A 20,481-nucleotide genomic window follows, 5' to 3' on the forward strand; every position below is an offset into this window, starting at 1 on the left:
CCGGCTCGTCAGTGGTAGCAGCTGCAGCATCCGGCTAGTCAGCGGAAGCAGCTGCAGCATACGGCTAGTCAGTGGAAGCAGCTGCAGCATACAGCTAGTCAGTGGAAGCAGCTGCAGCATACGGCTAGTCAGGGGAAGCAGGTGCGGCATCCAGCTCGTCAGCGGAAGCAGTTGTGGCATCTAACTCATCAGCAGTAGCAGCTGCGGCATGCAGCTCGTCAGCGGAAGCACTTGCGGCTCCAGGCTCGCTATCTCAGCAGAGGGGGCATCTGGCTCATCAACAGTAGCAGGTGTGGCATTCGGTTCATCAGCGGTAGTAACTGCAGCATCCAGAGGTAACAGCTGCAGCATCCGGCTCATCAGTGGTAGCAGCTGTGGCATCTGACTCCAGCTGTGGCATCTGACTCAGCAGGGGTAGCAGCTGTGGCATCCGGCTCATCAGCGGTAATGGCTGCAGTATCCGGCTTATTATTGACAGCAGCTCCAGCATCTGGCTCAATAGCGGTAGCAGCTGTGCCATCCAGGTCATCAGTGATAGTATCTGCGGCAGCAGCGGAATCCCGCTCGTCGTCGGCGGCAGCAGCGGAATCCCGCTCGTCGGCGGCAGCAGCTGCGGAATCCCGCTCGTTGCCGGCAGCAGCTGCGGAATCCCGCTCAGCTGGGCCGTCCGGTTCTTCAGCGGTAGCAGCTGGGACGTCCGGTTCTTCAGCGGTAGCAGCTGGGACGTCCGGTTCTTCAGCGGTAGCAGCTGGGACGTCCGGTTCTTCAGCGGTAGCAGCTGGGACGTCCGGTTCTTCAGCGGTAGCAGCTGGGACGTCCGGTTCTTCAGTGGTAGCAGCTGGGACGTCCGGTTCTTCAGCGGCAGCAGCTGGGACGTCCGGTTCTTCAGCGGCAGCAGCTGGGACGTCCGGTTCTTCAGCGGTAGCAGCCGGGGCATCCGTTTCTTCAGCGGCAGCAGCCGGGGCATCCGGTTCTTCAGCGGCAGCAGCCGGGGCATCCGGTTCTTCAGCGGCAGCAGCCGGGGCATCTGGTTCTTTAGCGGTAGCAGATGGGGTATTCGGCTCATCAGCTGTAGTAACTGGGGCATCCGGTTCTTCAGCTGTAGCAGCTGGGGCATCTGGTTCTAAAGCGGTAGCAGCTAGGGAATCCGGACCTAAAGTGGTAGCAGCTGGGGCGTCCGGTTCTTCAGCGGTAGCAGAAGTGGCATCCGGTTCTTCAGCGGTAGCAGCTGGGGCATACGGTTCTTCAGCGGTAGCAGCTGGGGCATACGGTTCTTCAGCGGTAGCAGCTGGGGCATACGGTTCTTCAGCGGTAGCAGCTGGGACATTTGGTTTATCAGCGGTAGCAGCTGGGGCATACGGCTCATCAGTAGTAGCAGGTCCGGCATCCGGTTTATCAGCAGTAGCAGCTGCGGCATTCGGCTCATCAGCGGTAGCAGCTGGGGCCTCTGGCTCATCAGTGGTATTAACTGCAGCATTCAGTTCATCAGAGGTAGCAGCTGGGGCATCCGGGTCTTCAGCGGTAGCAGTTGTGGCATCCGGCTCATCAGCGGAAGCAGCTGCGGCTCCAGCCTTGTAATCTTAGCAGCTGTGGCATCAGCGGTAGTGGCTGCGTTATCCGGCTCATCAGTGACAGCAGCTCCGGCACTAGCTCAATAGCGGCAGCAGCTGTGGCATGTGGCTCAATAGCGGCAGCAACTGCTGCATCCGGCTCAATAGCGGCAGCAGCTGCAGCATCCAGCTCATCAGCGGCAGCAGCTGCAGCATCAGCGGTAGCAGCTGCAGCATCAGCGGTAGCAGCTGCAGCATCAGCGGTAGCAGCTGCAGCATCAGCGGTAGCAGCTGCAGCATCAGCGGTAGCAGCTGCGGCATCCGGCTCATCAGCGGTAGCAGCTGCGGCATCCGGCTCATCTTCGGTAGCAGCTGCGGCATCCGGCTTGTAGATGTATTGGTTGTGGCATCTGGCTCATCCGTGGTAGCTGCTGAGCTATAATTCCAGGTTCGAAAATGTATCGAATGGGGCATTGGGCTCATCAGGTGTAGCAGCTGCAGGTCTGAGCTCTTTAACGGAAACAGTTGCGGCTCCAAGCTCGTAAACGTGACATCTGGTTAGTAAATATATCAGTTGCAGCAACCAGCTCAGCAGCTCCAGGCTCGTAAATGAAGCAGCAGAGACTCCAGGCTCATAAATGTTGCAGCTGCGTCTCCAAGCTCATAAATGTTGCGGCTACATCTCCAGACTCTTCAGGTTTAGTAATTCTAGCATCCAGGGCATCAGCTGCAGAACTCTGGTCAATGGTGGTGGTATGAATGATGTATCCTGTTCCTAGATGGTAGCAGCTCCAGCACCTGGCACATCAGTGCTAGCAGCAGCATCCGGCTCATTGGAGCATCTTTGCGCTTGTAGCAGCAGTGGCCTCTGGCTCATCCGGCTCCTTGGAGCAGTTGGGGGTCTAGGCTCGTAAATGTAGCAACTGCAGCATCCTGCTCCTAGATTATAGCAGCATCACTCATTGGAACAAGTGCAACATCCATGGGATTAGCTGTGCCATCAGGCTCATCAGCAGTAGCTACTATGGTAGGCCCTCTCATCAGTGGCATCCAGCTTATCAGCGGTAGTTTGCTTAACAGTGGTAGCCGCTGCGCCAACATTCGGATTAACAGCGTTACCCGTTGCAGCCTTTGCCTTATCAGAGCACCTGCAGCATCTGGTTCACCAGCAGTAGTCTGCTCATAAGTGGTTGCAGCTGCGACATCCTGTGATAGCAGCAGGAACATCCTGCTCATTGAATCACCTTCAGCATTCTGTTTATACAGCTGGGGTTATACCTTTGCTAGTGATAACAATAATCTTTACCTGAAATATAAAAAGTCATAGTATTGCCAGACTTGGTTTGTTTGGGCCTATATAACCATGGTCGATACACGGCAGTTTCTGTCCTGAGCATATCCTCTGTTATAAAGTTTAAGGAGGAGAAGTATTACAGAATCTTGAAGCATATACTGTACACAACGCATATATACTCCTTTTGTTCAACATTTAAGGATTATAGGTTCTTATTGTACAGCTTTTAAAACAAAGTTTGTTGTATTTCCTGAGGTCAGCATTCATAGATTCTCTGTTTTAGTTGAACTGGAACTAAAATCCACTTTTGTTCATAAAAAAAAATAGTAAATAGCAAAGGCATTGGACAAACTTTCACTATTGAATATACTGTACTGTAATCTCAATAATTCAGGGCAAAAAAAATACTGTAATTCATCTGTACCTGTTAGGTAAACATTGTTTGGGCAAAAATTACTGTACTTCATCTGTACCTGGGTTAGGTGAAACATTGTTTGGGCAAAAAAATACTGTAATTAATCTATCTGGGTTAGGTAAAACATCGTTTCAATACAATGTGAAATAGCCTACACCTCTGGGACAAAATGGACGGAACCAAATTGTTTGCAAGTAGACAACATACCTTGGACTATCAGCATAGAAGTTTTTCTTGGTATTTTTACTCCTATGCTTGCAGGACATGTTCATACATATCGTTTAGTAATCGAGGTTCCACAATAAGCAGAAACAGGAGGTTGCCTCTCAAACATTCCTACTCGTGCTCATCAACTGAACAAGCATATTAAAAAAAATCAAATGGAAGATGAGCATTTATTAAGTCGTTCACAAGCCAACTGAAAGGATACAAAAGCTGTTGAATAATCTAAATCAAATCGATTTTTTATGTATGAATGGCTTTTAACATAATTTAGGACATAAAACCAAAGAATTATGCAAATAATTTTTACATTTTTCTTAATGATACAAGATTAAATGTGGCGTTTATTTTAATTCCTGTTCCTTGTCTATTAATATGAAAATGAGCAAAAATATAACATATAACATAATACAAAGAGCAGTAGTAAGCTGATTTTAATATTTTTTAGAGCAGCAGTTATTAACACAAACCTTTTGCATGTAAAGATATCATTATCATATACTTTGAGAGTTGAACCACTCACATTCTTCTTGACATATGACATACAACTTAACTACATTGCCCCCTTCAAAAGATAAATCTTGATATCAGATTGACATGAAAATAAACATTTAAGAATAAGTATCAATACTCTGTTTCCCAGCTTTTCAGTTCAATATATCTGCAGCATGTACGCTTGCGTGAATTAAGTCATTTTTTATTTTCAACTCCCAAAGTTTTCTAGCCTTAATATTAAAACCAGATTTTTCACAGCAATTTTACAAAAATCATTAACCAGAATTATATTAGTGACTATTTAGAAACAAGGTTTCAGTTAAGAATGCAATTTTAAACTCTAAAATGAATATCAGATACTTTACAATAATTTACTTGCAATCCAAAATTTTCTTCAATATTGGTAGTCGTAAAATATTTTAATATCAAGAATATATTAATTCTGAATGTCTTTACCTATAAATATATGAATACTAATGTGGACTCTACATAAATAAATAATTTTATCTACATTCAAAATATAGGCGAGTTAAAAATGACAAATTATCAAAAATAGAATCTCTAAAGAGAACTGCTAACCTTTCACAAAGAATAGCAAAAATAAACTTGAATTCCACATCGGTGGACAGAGCATGTGATTCAATGTCATTCCAAAATCATTCCTGAAATAAAGTATAATATGAATAAAGGCTAAATCACTATAAATATACACCAAGCAATTACGCTATCAAACATACATCCAGCATGCAAAACGTAGAACGGCAGGTAGGGCAAGGCGCTTTAGAAGACAGCCAGGTTTCTGGGTGATCCTGATCTTGGCGGGCAGCAAACCTAAAAAGAAAAACAAAAGCAAAGTCCTGAAATTACAGAACTAATTGCTAATCTACAGATGGTGATATTGATAAAAGGGATTTTGACGTAGGAAAAATCTATTTCTGGGCGAGGGACCTGTGCCGCCCAGTGAATAAGCTCCTATTAGCACTTATTCTTAGGTAATTTACTGCTAAATATACCAGAGAAAAAATGTAAAGGAGTGCTAGGTTAACTAGCTCGCTCACCTATTGGTGTCGGTATAAAATTGGGCGTATAATCCAGAGGTCCCGCACTATTTAGATTCATCCACGACAAAGACGCCAATAGAGGAGAGCCGTTCAACCTCACTCGGCACCAGCAACTCTGCATCCGCTCAGAACCCAACTCCTTAGCACCCAAAGTTTGGGGACTCCAAGGGAGAGGAGCTGGGAGGGTTCACTGGGCGGCACAGGTCCCTCGCCCAGAAATAGATTTTTCCTACGTCAAAATCCCTTTTCTGGGCTTGAACCTGTGCTGGCCAGTGAATATATACAAGAGAAATGTCACCAAACTTGCAAAACAAAGGAAAAACATAAACATAAGGGAAATACAAGTTGCTTTAATCAGAGATGAGTGCCAAAAACAGCTATAAGGGTATCTTAAAAAGAACATAAATCCACTTGGTAGAACAATTGACCAAAAAAGGTAAGGTATAATAATGCCGTGCGTGATGATATATACAGATACTCAGGAGTCAAAAATTTACAAATATAATAATAGTAATCAGGTGCGAAACCAACGAATACAAATAGGGTATAAATGAGGCAGGTAAGGGGGAGAGATAAAATAACAAGGAATTAAGATATGAGTTACCTGGGGGTAACTACGCTCCCTGCAGCTACTGTAGGAAATTTAAGGGCTTCCAAATGTTTAAGGTAGTGTTTCTTGAACACTGAGGGTGACTTCCTACCTGTATACCTGGAAAGATCCGTAAAATTCATGTGGTGAAAAAAGTTCACCGAAGTAGCAACCGCTCTGATATCATGTGCAAGAGGAAAAGAGTCGGGGCTAGCTTGTTTAATAAAATACAAAATTTGTTGCCTGATCCCTTTAATGGTAATGGTACCGCCTTGTTCTCTAACGAATAGAGGCCCCGAGGAGTTAGAGGAGGTCCGGGATAAATAAGACCTAAGAGTAGTAACAGGGTACAGAGACGGATCTTGCGTGAGGGGAACAATTTTCCAGGAGGACCATCTGTTCTGAGGGTCTTCATTTTTAGCTAAAAAGAATTTGTTAGGTGAAAGAAGGACCTCTCCCGAAGGAAGGAACTCAATATGACCCGGGTCTCTTGACAAAGCTGCCAGTTCAGAAATTCTTGCCCCGGAAGCCAAACTCACCAGGAAAAGTGTTTTCCTGAGAAGGGGAATGTAATCACAAGAACTGTTAATGGTATCAGAAGCCAATTTGAGTACATCATTAAGGAACCAGGTAACCGGGGTAGGACGAGTAACCGGTTTCAGTCTGGCACAGGCTTTCGGAATTGAAGCTAACAAAGAGTCGGTTAAGTCTATGTTAAAACCCACTAGGAATATCTTTTTCAAGGCAGATTTAATAGTGGTGATAGTATTGGCTGCCAGACCCGATTCTAATAAAGTTCTAAAGAAAGTGACTGTAAGGTTCAAGTTCATACAGTGTACGTCTGAGTCTATCAAAAATTTAGCCAACTTTTTAACCGCAGAATCATATTGGCGGATGGTGGAATCCCGTTTATCTGATTCTAGGAACAGGGTGTTTTGAGGATCGATATTGGCACCATGCATGGCCGCAAACTTCATGAAGTCCATAAAGTTAGGGCGCTCTGAATGTTTGAGAAAGCGTACACAACGCGTGTTTGTACTATCTGAGACAGAACCGGATTGGGTATCGGGTGAGGATGTAGTCTCAACTCTCGCAGGAGAGGATACCAATTGCTCTTGGGCCAGTTGGGTGCGACCAAGGCTACTCGTCCCTTGAAGGATCTCAGCTTGTCTAGGACTTTCAGTAAAAGATTCACCGGGGGAAAGAGATAAATCCTTTCCCAGATGTCCCAATTCTGTGACATAGCGTCTGTGGCGTAGGCCCGAGGGTCTAGATTGGGAGCCACATATACTCTCAACTTGTGGTTGGACTCCGTGGCGAAGAGGTCCACTTGGAGACCCGGAACCCGAGAGAGAATCCACCGGAATGACTTTAGATCGAGTGACCATTCCGATTCTAGAGGGGAGGTCCGGGACAAGGCGTCTGCCACTACGTTCCGGACTCCCGCCAGGTGGACAGCTGAAAGATGCCAATGGTTCGAGGCTGCTAGGGAGAATATGGCTACTAGAACATGGTTCAGAGGCCCTGATTTTGATCCGCCTCTGTTGAGGCAGCGGACCACCACTTCGCTGTCGAGAACCAGACGAAGGTGTTGTCTCTTGGGTGGAGCGAGACGTTTCAGGGTTAGAAGAACTGCCATGGCCTCCAGCACATTGATGTGAAATTGGCGGAATAAGGGAGACCAAAGACCTTGAACTTTCCTGAGCTGAGAATAGCCTCCCCAACCTGATAGGGATGCGTCCGTGTGAATGATTAACTTCGGAGGCGGAAATCGAAGGGGAACTGACTTTGACAGATTGTTGGCCCTTGTCCAAGGTAGAAGTCTTTCCCGGAGAATGGGAGGAAGGGGGACTTTCCTGTCCCGGAGCTTCCGGTTCGCCCTCGAACGCCAGACACGATTGATATCTTTCAATTTTGCCTTCAGAAGTAGATCCGTCACTGAAGCAAATTGAAGGGACCCTAGGATCCTCTCTTGGAGTCGTCTGGAACTTACTTTGTCTTTGAGAAAGCGTTTGGTGTTCATTGCAATCTCTAACCTCTTGGGTTTGGGAAGACACAGAGTATGAGATATAAGATCCCATTGCAGGCTGAGCCATTGGAACTTTGATTTCGGAAGAAGACGGGACTTCTTGAAGTTGATCTGGAAGCCTAGAGATTGAAAGTATTGGATGACTCTGTGAGTGGCTTTTAGGCAATTTTGGGAGGTGTCTGACCAAATGAGCCAGTCGTCCAGATAGGCTACTACTTGAATCCCTTGATTTCTGAGTTCCTGAACAGCAACTTCTGCTAACTTTGTGAAGATCCTTGGGGCGATGTTGAGCCCAAAGGGCATCACCTTGAAGGAGTAATTTTTGTCCCCTAGGCGGAAGCCTAGATACGGACGGAAGTGTCTCGCTATCGGGACGTGATAATAGGCGTCTGTAAGATCGATAGAGGTGGTGACGGCCCCACGGGGAAGTAAGGTTCGCACCTGTGAGACGGTAAGCATTCGAAACTTGTCGCATTGAATGGACAAGTTGAGAAGGGATAGGTCTAGAATCACTCTTCTCTTGTCCGAATCCTTCTTCGGGACACTGAACAGCCGACCCTGAAACTTCAGGTGTTTCGTTTCTTGTATGGCGTTCTTTTGTAACAGGTCCTGGACAAATTCGACTAGGTCCGGAGTGGAATGTTGATGAAATCTGTTCGGAGGTGGAGGTCCTTGAATCCAACTCCATCCCAGTCCCTTGGAGATGATACTGAAAGCCCAGGGACTGAACCTCCATTTGTTGCGGAAGGCATAAAGCCTCCCCCCTACCCGCTGCACCTCAGTATTGGTTTGAGGAGTTGCCTCCACGTCCGCCTCGGAAGTTCTTTCCCTTGCGAAAGAATCTACCTCTACCTCTGTTCTGGTTTGAACCACGATGGTAGCCTCTACCTCTGTTATAACTCTGGGAAGAGCCTTGAGCCTCATAAGACTGGTTAAAGGCTGGAGAGGTGGTGGAGGCACCGGGAAGCTGGCTCTTAGGGAGCAGAACGGTGACATAGTCGTCCGATGAAGGAGCCCGAGAGGTGGAAGGCTGTGCAGGAGCAGCAGGAGATGGAGGAAGAGGCTGACGGAAAACAGACGAACTACTCTGCTGTTGCCGGAACTGGGTGGAGGTATACGGGCGGAGCTTCTTCCTACCCCGGGCTTGGTAATTTGCGGGATCATATTTCCGCTTAGGAGTCAAACCCCAACGGGTTTTAAGGCTCTGATTAACCCTAGTAGCCTCTGCCAAGACTTCCTCCACAAGATCCTCAGGGAAAAGATTTGAACCCCAGCAAGAGGACCGGATAAGTTTATTAGGCTCGTGCCTAATAGTCGCCTCAGCCAGGACGTGTTTGCGGCACCTACGTTTGGCAATAGCAAAGTCATATAGATCGAAATATAACGACTGCAAAGTAGCCTTATTGAGAGACTTAAAGATACTCTCAGTATCATAAGTTAAGGCTATCGACTCCGTAGACGTGGCCAAGTTCAAAGTTCGACCAACACGTAGGCGGGAATCATACTCCTGTTTAATAAGGGATTCCAGGAGACGGGGAAGCCGTTCGCTAAACATTACCGACGCACAGTCGGCTGTTAGCTTGCCAGAAGTAAAGGTGGTATGGACATTGTCCCAACACTCATTACCTGAAGGAAGAAGGAGGGAGATCGGGTCTACCTCTCGGATGGGAGGCAAGGGCTTCATCTCCAGAGCATATTGAAAAGCCAGTTCTGCAACCTTATTGACGCATGGAGTCACGGTATTCTTGTCCATTAAGAACATTGTGAACGAACTTTTATGAGGCGTCAACATGGTATTGGTGCAACCAATATCATTCAGAAACCTAGCCCAAACAGATTGGGCTTGTTCCTTTGGGAAAATGACAGTCTCTTTGGGGACCTTATCCAGCCGAACCAGAGCTTCCTCGGTAAGCCTGGCATAACCATGAAATGGAAATGCGAGACCAGGAGGAAAGAATTCAAAGTCCTCTAGGGGACGAGTGCCAAGACCTTTCAATGTTAACATCCCGTCTGAAAATTAGGAATGAAGAGCCATGCGCCAAGGGTTATTCTTGGTAAACGGCGGAAGCTTAGAGGCATCCGGGATGAGAGAGCTTTGAACTCGCTCCGGAGCACCCTGCTCTAATGCCCCAAGTCTCTGACCAATGTTAGAGAACATCGTGTCCATCTTGGCCTGCATTTCCGACACCAACTTAGCTTGCATCTCCGACACAATGCGAAGCATGGCTGATTCGGAAAGGCCCGGATTAGGAGCAGAAGTGGCGGATTGTACTCCCGGGTCGTGAGACTTAGAGGAGGAGCCGGAAGCCTTAGATGACGGGTTCGTATTAGACTTGGAACTATGGGAAGCCTTGTGGGGCTTACGAGCTTTTGGCAAAGTCCTAGATATAGACTTATCTTTGGGGGGAACCGGGTGTGATCGGTGAGACGAATCACGGTCCCCAGAAAGACCATGGAAAGAAGAGAGATCAGATGAAGAAGAAAGAGCGGGGCTGAGGATAGGAATCTCAGCGCCGGTAACACCTGCCTCACTTACCACCCTACCTGCATCCGGATCATCCAACAACATAGGTTCGACGTCCAAGTTCATGGAGGCAACATTGTCTTCCAGATCTCCGGGGGCATCCAACGGATCTTGTTCCTGGTCTATGAATCCCGCAATAGTGGCATCAATGTGGGCAATGATGGGTGCCGCAACATGCCTAGCCACAGCGGCTGAAGACTTGGCATTAGGGTAGATCAATGCACAGTAGTCTTCAGACAGGACGTAAGGCTGTTTGGATTTCACATTCCGGGCAAATCCCCTAACCCACACTTTCAGTGTGGCCCGAGCCGCAGTCTTCTGCTCCGGGGATGCCTGAAATAATAGTGGGAATTACCGAAAGGAAGATTCTAGGAGGTCCTTCAAGACCATAGAGATCTTACTAAATAGTGTATGTATACCAAAAAGAGGTAAAATAATTAGAAAGATAACATAGCCAACGGGACTCACCGAATCAGATCCGAGGGTGGTGATGAGGTCAAAACAGACCATACAATTATCAGGGTGCCAGACCACGATGTCTTCCAGCTGAACTCCGCAGAGGGCGTGAGACCTACAAACAGTATGGCCACAAGGCTGGTGAAGGACAGCCGCACAGGCCGTCGTCTGACAATGCACCATCTATAAAAAGAATAGTATATGAGAAACTGTAATTCTCTAAAGTAGGGGCGGGTCCGGAGGACCCGGGACTAAACATAAGTCTAACTTAAAACTAGAGCTTAACTGTAATACTCTTAATAGTCCAGTAAATCTACCATTTGACCTAGGACAAATTGCCAGAAAAATGAAATTACTTGCAATGACTTTTAATTATCATGCTAAAAGAAATATCAAAAATGTAGAAATATATATTTGGTGGAACATGGTGAAATATGCAATTCAAGGTAGCCATTGTCGAAATATCTGTTTTTGATTATATTGCCAAAAGTAATAGAGCTAGAATTATGAAAATGGTGTCTATACCCATGTTTTCATGGTCGAAGAATCATTTGAGACTAATTTCAGGGAGCTGTCATGATTACATCATAATGAATTCAATATGGCTGCCATGGTTGGTACGCAAAAACTGAAAATCGCAATAACTTCGACAGTATCCTACCGAAGACAACAATCTTGGTGTCTATTTATAGGTTTTCATGGTAAATGAGTCTATTTATCTATAATGCAGGTGTCAGTTTGTTGAAATTGAAACCAAGGCATGCCAGTTAATTCTCCTTAAATGTAGGTTCACATGCCCAAGATATCACGATCATCATCTGAAGTCTCGTCAGTGTTCTCCAAGTTCATGTTCTCACAGATCCCCCTGCATTCACTGCAGGCTGGTGTACAGTCAAGACCCAGTCGTCTGCACCCACAACGTTTTCCGCACCCTGTCTTGCATTTGCATCTTACCACTTCCAATAGTGATTTTGGAGCAACGTCCAAATCAGTCATAAGGGGGAACATTTTTCCTTCGATGATCTTCCACCCCCAATTTTCAGCATTCAGGCTGTTACCCTTCCACGCCTGAACTTGGTGGAAAACACGGAAACTGTGGTACTTTACTGCCCCTGAAGTTGGTGGCAATGATTTGGGGTGAATAACTTTTTTGCTAGTGGCAACTAATTCTTGAAACCTGTGGTGTCTCAGTGAATCCAGATTGCCATCTGGTTTTGCCTTGTACACACAAAGCATAGCTTTCTCCCCTGCCTGAATTATTTCATCCTCGCTGGAATCATAGTTGCCAAACACCTTAGCAAGGTCACAAAAGTATTCACTGTCCTGTGCCAACTTCAGTGCCACACCCTTTCCATAACCAAAGACACGTGAAGTTGTATCACAGCCAAGGAACGCATGGACAAAAAGAATGCTATTGCAAAGATCATCTCCAAGTTTCTGACATACATGTCCAATGTTCAGAAGTTGCTCCTTTTTTCCCTTTTTAGGCTCCGGCCTCCAGAACATATTATACTTCACATTCTTAGTATGATAACATAGAAGGACAAGAAGATCTGTATCATCTCCAACGAGAATAACATTACACTGCGACACAACCTTTATTGCGGTCTGGACAATAAGTAGATCAGCATCATCTTTTGCGTGGTGAACTTCACAACCAGCAGCTTCAAGGGAATCACCAAGCAAATTAATGAAACGTTGCTTGTTTTCATCATTTGATAGGAATTCCTCTTTTTTGATCTTGAGCGACATCTGAGTTTGAAAATTGACTGCTCTTCCTTGGCGCGTTCCTAGGCGTCTTTGATGGGTACTATCTTTCGTTGATGGCCCACTGGTGTAACCATCAAAAACGATGACTGCCTTTCCATAACGTTTCTTCACATATGACGTGTACCTTTGAAGGATCGACTTATAGGTGTCTCCAATTTGCCATGGAATCCTGTGAAGTAGGGCACCACCATCGAGTACATATTGGCAATTGGAAGGTTTGTCCGGACGATCATCCTGTGGGATCAAATCCCAAATAGCTTTTGCAAGGGCTGGTTTGTTGGCTTTAAGCTGAACGTGCCTGGTCTCAAACAGAGCTGGTGGATAAGAGCATAGTTCATACTGAAAGGCATCCAGCAGATCTGTAGCCTGTGTTCCGGCGATCACCAGTCTCTGAAACAGTAGCTGGGGATCGATGTTCACTTTCTCCCCATCAATTTTGATAGTTGACTTTGATTCTGGTGTTATAACCTGATTTCGTTTCCGAAATACATATTGATTAACAATATTTCCTGTCATATCCTCAAGAATTTTCTGTCCAACTTCCTTGGCTAACTCTACATTAACGTTCTCTCTAGTAGCTACCCCTGTCACAATATTTTGCAATGACATACTTTCTTCAAATGGATTCCTTTCTGCCAGTATTGAAACGAGTTTGTTGGTATCGGCTATGTCCTTTGCCTGACGTGCCTTTGACAGATCTTTATGCTGCTCACTTGTTGCATACTTAACTGAAGTCAGTTGCTGCATGGCATCATTGACCTCTGCGCAAATAGGTCTGGACAGACACCATACCAGTCGCTGTGTTTCTGTCATACCCCGTCCTCTCGTCAAACCACCCGTTGTTTTAAGGCTTCTCATGAGAACTTGTTCTATAACCAAATCTGGGGACAGTCCTGCCCAATAACGATCCGACCTTCGCACGACGTGCAAACCGTCCATGAAGTTGGAGTAGATATCTGGATTGGAATCCTCGTGCATTAGGCAGGGTTACATTTACTCTCATCCGGAACACCTAGTACCACTCTCCAGTTTGGACTTATAACATCTGTCCTGGTTTTTAATCATCATTTTGTGGAGAGTCCTCATAACTACTACATGTGAAAGCTCAATAATCATTCACATAGACACCAAGTTTGCTGTCTTTGGTGGGATTCTGTAAAAGTTACTGCGATTTTCAGTTTTTTCGTGCTTACCACGGCAACCATATTGAATTCATTATGATGTAATCATCACAAATCCCTAAGATTGGTCTCATATGATTCCTTGACCATGAAAACATGGGTATGGATATCATTTTCATAAGTCTAGCTCTATTACTTTTGTCAGTATAGGCAAAAACAGAAATTTTAGTAATGGCTACCTTAATTTGCATATTTTACCATGTTCCACCAAATATATTTTTCTACATTTTTGATATATCATGTGGCAGGTCTAACTTAAACATATGAAAGTGGTTTCGTTTTTCTGGCAATTTGTCCTGGGTCACCCCCTATTTTGGGCTAGATTTACTGGACTATAAGTAGGGGCGGGTCCGGAGGACCCGGGCCTAAACATAAGTCTAGCTTAACTGTGATACTCTTAAGTAGGGGTGGGTCCGGAGGACCCAGGCCTAAACATAAGTCTAACTTAAGACTAGAGTACAGTGAACCCTCGTTTATCGCGGTAGATAGGTTCCAGTCGCGGCCGCGATAGGTGAAAATCCGCGAAGTAGTGACACTATATTTACCTATTCATTTAACATGTATATTCAGACTTTTAAAACCTTCCCTTGTAAGTAGTACTGTTAACAAACTACCCTTTAATGTACAGAACACTTAATGCATGTACTACAGTACCCTAAACTAAAACAGGCACAAATATTAAAGGTGATTTTATATCATGCATTTCCTAAACATGCTAAAAAGCACGATAAAAAATGGCAACCAATGTTTTGTTTACATTTATCTCTGATCATAATGTAGAAACAAACTGGAGGTAGAGCTTTGCTTATTACCCAGACATATTTCCCATACTTTTCCCTTAGAACAACATCACATCTTCCTACTTTAGATATATATATATATATATATATATATATATATATATATATATATATATATATATATGTGTGTGTGTGTGTGTGTATATATATATATATTTATATGTATACACATATACATACTTACATATATACATAAATACATGCATACATATATATATATATTACTGTATATATATGGGTTATGGAAAAAATCCGCGAAGTGGTGAATCCGCGATGGTCGAACCGCGAAGTAGCGAGGGTTCACTGTATAACTATCCATTCCGGTCGAGCCGGGATCATAAAGAAGGATGCAACAAAGAATTAAGACACATGGTGTCTGATTTCCCGGAGCGAGGTTAAGCCCCGGGCCGGGAAATAAAAGTACATCCATAAACCAATATATATAGGAACTCCGGGATAGTGATCTGTCATATATAATCATATATAATCATAGAAACTGTTATAAATAAAGAGGGGGGCGGAACTGTAGATAAGAACCGCCAACAGAACCCGGAGGGTTTCGTATAACAATAAAATTGCGATAGGTGAATATAAAATAGGGTGCACCGGGATCCTACTCTGTTGAAAGGTGGCCAACCCGTCTAGACAGAGACGAAACCGCCGGGACACCCGGAGGACAAAGTCCATAAACACTGAACTACCCCCTCTAAAAGGAGGGAAGGCAACGGTCCCCTAGGAGAGGGGGGAGAGAAGCCTAGCCACCAACCTAGCGAGAGGGGGAGCTTGGGGGAGGATCACGTGATACGGAGCAGCAGGGCTACCAACTGACGATCCCCAAACACTACCAAAACAGATCATACGGAGTAATAAGCACAAATATTCATTATAAAGTAATAGCGTTGAAAAATATATGAATATACACATAAAAAATTAGGGCAAGGCATGCAACATAATAAATAAATCCCAAAGGACAGCAACCTGATGGCTTAAATAATAAAAATTGCCGCCCAGAAACGAAGGTCGGCAAGCCATCTACGATACGTAACTGATATCGGCCCTAAATATGAACCACAAGGGTTCTAAACGCTAAATAATGAATATCCACAATAAAACATATAAAAATTTAATTAATAATAAAAATAATACACTTAGTAACACCGCGAGTGAAACTAAAAGCTCTCAAAACAGGAGTACCAACCGTAAGCGGAATCAAGCAAGATCGATATGATCGAAGAGAATAAACTCCTATAATTTAAATATTAAACGATCTAGATTGCTCAAAACACAGCAAAACATAGCTTGGTACTTAACTTAGACGGTGTCTCCTGGGAAACCGATGAAGAAGCCATAATCCAAGAAAAATAAGGCAAAACACGAGAGCACAAAAAAGCGGGTTACCATACAGGCGTGCTAAAAAGGAGTTGGGTTCTGAGCGGATGCAGAGTTGCTGGTGCCGAGTGAGGTTGAACGGCTCTCCTCTATTGGGGTCTTTGTCGTGGATGAATCTAAATAGTGCGGGACCTCTGGATTATACGCCCAATTTTATACCGACACCAATAGGTGAGCGAGCTAGTTAACCTAGCACTCCTTTACATTTTTTCTCTGGTATATTTAGCAGTAAATTACCTAAGAATAAGTGCTAATAGGAGCTTATTCACTGGCCGGCACAGGTTCAAGCCCAGAAATAAAATTTTTTTAAACTGCAAAGGCTTCCACATATTTTGCATGGTAATTACATTACTTTGGGAACATTTTCCCTGAAAAGTAAGTTTCTGCCTCAATTTGGTTTTTTTTAACAGTAATATACAACTGTAATATAAAAATTAGCATCATTAGCAAACTTAAAACCAGATTATATATAAGCAAATAGAAAAATTGGTACTGCATAAAACAAAAGAATAATTATGAGAATAACTACCAGAAAAAATGATAGACCACACAAGAATTCCTTGGTATAAGGTAGTAACAGTCTATGAATTTACCAACCACAAAATTAGAAGTTACCTGAATAATAATAATGAGTGGATATTGCCTAATTTTAGAGTTTAGTGAAAGATTAAAAATAAATCAGACATTGGCTAGGTTAAGTAAAATTTAGAAATCAAATCACCTGAAATTACAAATAAAAATCAAACTATATATCAGATCAGCGAGATCGTTGTTACTCTATGGACATGAGTCATGGTATGACAATGGAACAATCTCCAATAGATTTTGTAGATTTGAGAACAAAGACCTCAGAAGGATGTTGGGCGTTAAATGGCAGGACAGGATTAGAAATGACACTAAGAGATTACTCGAGTGCTATTTGTGGATGAGATGATGAGGGGTAGATGGAGATTGTTTAGGCATGTTCTTCGCACTCCCCAAGAGAGATTGGTCATGTTCACTTAAGAGTGAAAAGTGCAAATGAACACAGATTGCTCGTTAAATCTAAGTAGTGTAGCCACTACTATTTCCTCTCTGCCTTACATCTTTATACTGCACCTCTTCAATCTATAAGTCTTGAGTCACTTTCCCTCTTAAATAATACCGAACTTACATGATAAAAAATTGCTGATAATGATAATCCTGTATAAGACTAGCATGATAAATTATCAATATTACAAAGAGCTAACTTAAAAACCAAAGAAAAATAAAAGATAGCAAGTAAATTACCAAAGCTAAACAACAAAACATATGCTACCTCCCTCATGGACTGGACTCCACTTGGATACAGGAAAATTTATCAATGTTAACACTAATGAAAAAAAAAATACTGTTAGTTACATACTAAATATACAAACTTACAAAAAAAATAAAATGGGAAAAAATTTTTAAGCATTTTTGAAGTGAGGAAACAACTAAATTATGAAAACTGTATGTTCTATTACATAAACTAAAACATAAAAATTATGCCCATCTATTTGTAATAAAGATGTAAATACTTTGACATTTAAAAAAAAGTTCCCAATAACCAGAACAAATCCCTTGTGCCTGGTTTCTTAAAAGTACAGAGGGGAACAAGCGTGGGATAGAGTCGTCAGTACCAGGCCACACATCACCATTAGTAGTGGGAACAGGATAAGGTCAGGAGGGATATCCATAGTAACAAAATGGAGTTAGTGTAAGCGGGTCTATGGGTTGGATCACAAGGTGTACCAACGTGTGGATGGGAGTGCGGGAAAATAATCCCGAAAGTATCATTCTATTTGGTACGGTAGCCTACTGGGAGAACTCAGAGATATCAATCTCCAGCTTAAGCTTTATCATGCTTGGCAAAAATATAGACAAGGCCACCTATACTAATGTTGCATGGCAGGTTGGCAACCTCGCCATAGGTTTTGGACCTAAAACTAGGACCTTGGCTTGAGGAACAGGCAAGGTGTAGTTTGAAAATAAGTTTGTGTTAGTCACATAGGGTTCCAGATCTCACAAGATAACAGTCCACATTCAGGAATTCTGGTATTCATGTTAACCGTGGCAAGGGTGAGAGGCGATCTTATGACGTTCTAGTACCAGTTCTTAGATGCTACATTCAGCTGCAAGAGTTTCGTTGATATTTTTCCCTATGGGGTTAAGCCAGAGGCTGGATCAACTCCTTAATATTATCGTCTCCTAGACTGTGGAAATTTAAAAGTAAAGATGGTATCACGTAGGGATTTATGCTTCTTAAAATTGGGGGAAGTGCCATGGTATATGTATGTATGTATCTTTTCTAAAAACAGTTACTGTAAAAGATGACAGCCACAAGTTGCAGGTCAGTTTCATAACTTCCAAGAAGGATAAATCTACTTATCAGGATGGGGACAGTATGACTTTGAATGGACATGAGAAAGAACATAGCATAAGGAAGCACAATAGTGTTAAGTAGAACATATTGTGGTCACTGTCTTATCAAAGTCTAAGGCATAAAAGTAATGTTAGACAAACTTCGTTTGGGTGGCTAAATCCCAAAGGGATAGCAGAAAGAACACCACTGAGGAGAGAGTGGGTCACCACAACAAGATGTCTGGTAGGCTGAAATGGTTGCCAATCAGTGATAACTAACACCCCTTCAGCAGCTATGATGAAATCTTGAAGGAACTTCATTTGTTAGGAATATTGGATACCTTTCTGATGTCCTGATACCCTGAAACGTGCGAGTGGGTTCTGCATAAGTCAATGCATTTTAATAGCGAGTGGCCGGCTAACTAGCACTACTAGTGAAAAGCATGAAGACTGATCCTTTGAGGATGTCAGTGACTGTAATAGCACTTTGTCAGGTGCAGTAGCAGACGCTTTTGCTCTGCTGACTGTGGCTCTGGTACTAGACTTGTGGCCACAGTGCATACACAGTTACAGCACCATGGATCATCAAATCATCATTGAACGATCAAAGAAAATATCAATCGATTACATTACCAAATTAGTGAATCATCTGATGAATCTTCATTGTCAAGAAATCAACTGAACCTAGAGCAGATTCATTAATTTAACTGGGCAAAGAAAGATTGAGATCAATTGAAGTACATGTACTGTACTATATTGTGGGGAGACCATATCTTTTAGGTAGTGGTTATGAATTTTCATTTGCTGACTACAAACCTTTCATTTAACCCTTTTACCCCCAATGGACGTACTGCTACGTTTTACAAAACTGATCCCTTTACCCCCATGGACGTACTGGTACATACTCGCAAAAAATGTTATTTTTATAATAAAATAAATTTTTGAATATACTTACCCGGTGATTATATAAGCTGCAACTCTGTTGCTCGACAGAAAACTCTACGTTAAAAATCCGCCAGCGATCGCTATGCAGGTAGGGGGTGTACTTCAACAGCGCCATCTGTCGTGCAGGTACTCAGTACTCAATGTAAACAAAGAACTCAATTTTCTCCTCGGTCCACTGCGTCTCTATTGGGGAGGAAGGGAGGGTCCTTTAATATATAATCACCGGGTAAGTATATTCAAAAATTTATTTTATTATAAAAATAACATTTTTCAATATTTAACTTAGCCGGTGATTATATAAGCTGATTCACACCCAGGGGGGTGGGTAGAGACCAGCAATAAATGTTTACATTATTATGAGCTAAGGATTTTTTATTTTATTTTAGCAGTTATCAAAATAACAAACTTAAAATAAATAAGTACCTGGTAAGGAAGTCGACTTGAATAATTACTCTGCCTTTTTAAGTACGTCTTCCTTACGGAGCCTCGCGATCCTCTTAGGATGCTGAGCGACCCCTAGGAGCTGAAGTATCAAGGGTTGCAACCCATACAACAGGACCTCATCAAAACCTCTAATCTAGGCGCTTCTCAAGAAATGACTTTGACCACCCGCCAAATCAAGTAGGATGCGAAAGGCTTCTTAGCCTTCCGGACAACCCAAAAACAACAATAAAACATTTCAAGAGACAGATTAAAAAGGTTATGGAATTAGGGAATTGTAGTGGTTGAGCCCTCACCCACTACTGCACTCGTTGCTACGAATGGTCCCAGAGTGTAGCAGTTCTCGTAAAGAGACTGGACATTCTTAAGATAAAAAGACGCGAACACTGACTTGCTTCTCCAATAGGTTGCGTCGATTATACTTCGCAGAGATCTATTTTGTTTAAAGGCCACGGAAGTTGCGACAGCTCTAACTTCGTGTGTCCTTACCTTCAGCAAAGCTTGGTCTTCCTCATTCAGATGGGAATGAGCTTCTCGTATTAACAGTCTGATAAAATAGGATAAAGCATTCTTTGACATAGGCAAAGATGGTTTCTTAACTGAACACCATAAAGCTTCAGACGGGCCTCGTAAAGGTTTAGTTCGTTTTAAATAGAACTTAAGAGCTCTTACAGGGCATAAGACTCTTTCTAGTTCATTTCCAACCATACGATAAGTTTGGAATATCGAACGATTTTGGCCAAGGTCGAGAAGGCAGCTCGTTTTTGGCTAGAAAACCAAGTTGTAGAGAACATGTAGCCGTTTCAGATGAGAATCCGATGTTCTTGCTGAAGGCATGAATCTCACTGACTCTTTTAGCTGTGGCTAAGCATACCAGGAAAAGAGTCTTTAAGGTGAGATCTTTCAGGGAGGCTGATTGTAGCGGTTCGAACCTGTCTGACATAAGGAATCTTAGTACC

The 20,481-nt window shown here is 43.4% G+C and overlaps 2 protein-coding genes across 3 annotated transcripts in view; both read right to left on the reverse strand.

Moving 5' to 3' along the window:
* Window positions 1-359: 359 nt before the first annotated feature.
* On the reverse strand, window positions 360-2,777 carry LOC137615525 (myristoylated alanine-rich C-kinase substrate-like). The gene is made up of 3 exons (XM_068345438.1): window positions 2,510-2,777; window positions 1,699-1,922; window positions 360-1,571 (listed from the first exon to the last, which is right to left on the reverse strand). The coding sequence occupies exons 1-3, from the start codon at window positions 2,775-2,777 to the stop codon at window positions 360-362; spliced, it is 1,704 nt and encodes a 567-aa protein (XP_068201539.1).
* Window positions 2,778-3,640: 863 nt separating this feature from the next.
* Window positions 3,641-20,481, reverse strand: part of LOC137615162 (E3 ubiquitin-protein ligase TM129) — a 54,098-nt gene continuing 37,257 nt past the window's right edge. For both annotated transcript variants that reach the window (XM_068344799.1, XM_068344798.1), the window contains exon 7: window positions 3,641-4,807. In XM_068344799.1, the coding sequence (XP_068200900.1) occupies window positions 4,696-4,807 (112 nt within the window). In that variant the 3' untranslated portion in view covers window positions 3,641-4,695. The remainder of the gene's footprint in view (window positions 4,808-20,481) is intronic.

The sequence above is a fragment of the Palaemon carinicauda genome, chromosome 21 (assembly GCF_036898095.1).
Source record: "Palaemon carinicauda isolate YSFRI2023 chromosome 21, ASM3689809v2, whole genome shotgun sequence".
In the NCBI taxonomy this organism is placed as follows: Eukaryota; Metazoa; Arthropoda; class Malacostraca; order Decapoda; family Palaemonidae; genus Palaemon; species Palaemon carinicauda.

Coding starts and splice junctions, on each gene's coding strand:
- LOC137615525 (XM_068345438.1), bottom strand. CDS start 2,777: ATGTTCCTGCTGCTATCACAGGATGTCGCAGCTGCAACCACTTATGAG. Junction 1,923..2,509: donor TGTTGCACTTGTTCCAATGA/GTGATGCTGCTA, acceptor CGGATGCCGCAG/CTGCTACCGAAGATGAGCCG. Junction 1,572..1,698: donor CTATTGAGCCGGATGCAGCA/GTTGCTGCCGCT, acceptor TAAGATTACAAG/GCTGGAGCCGCAGCTGCTTC.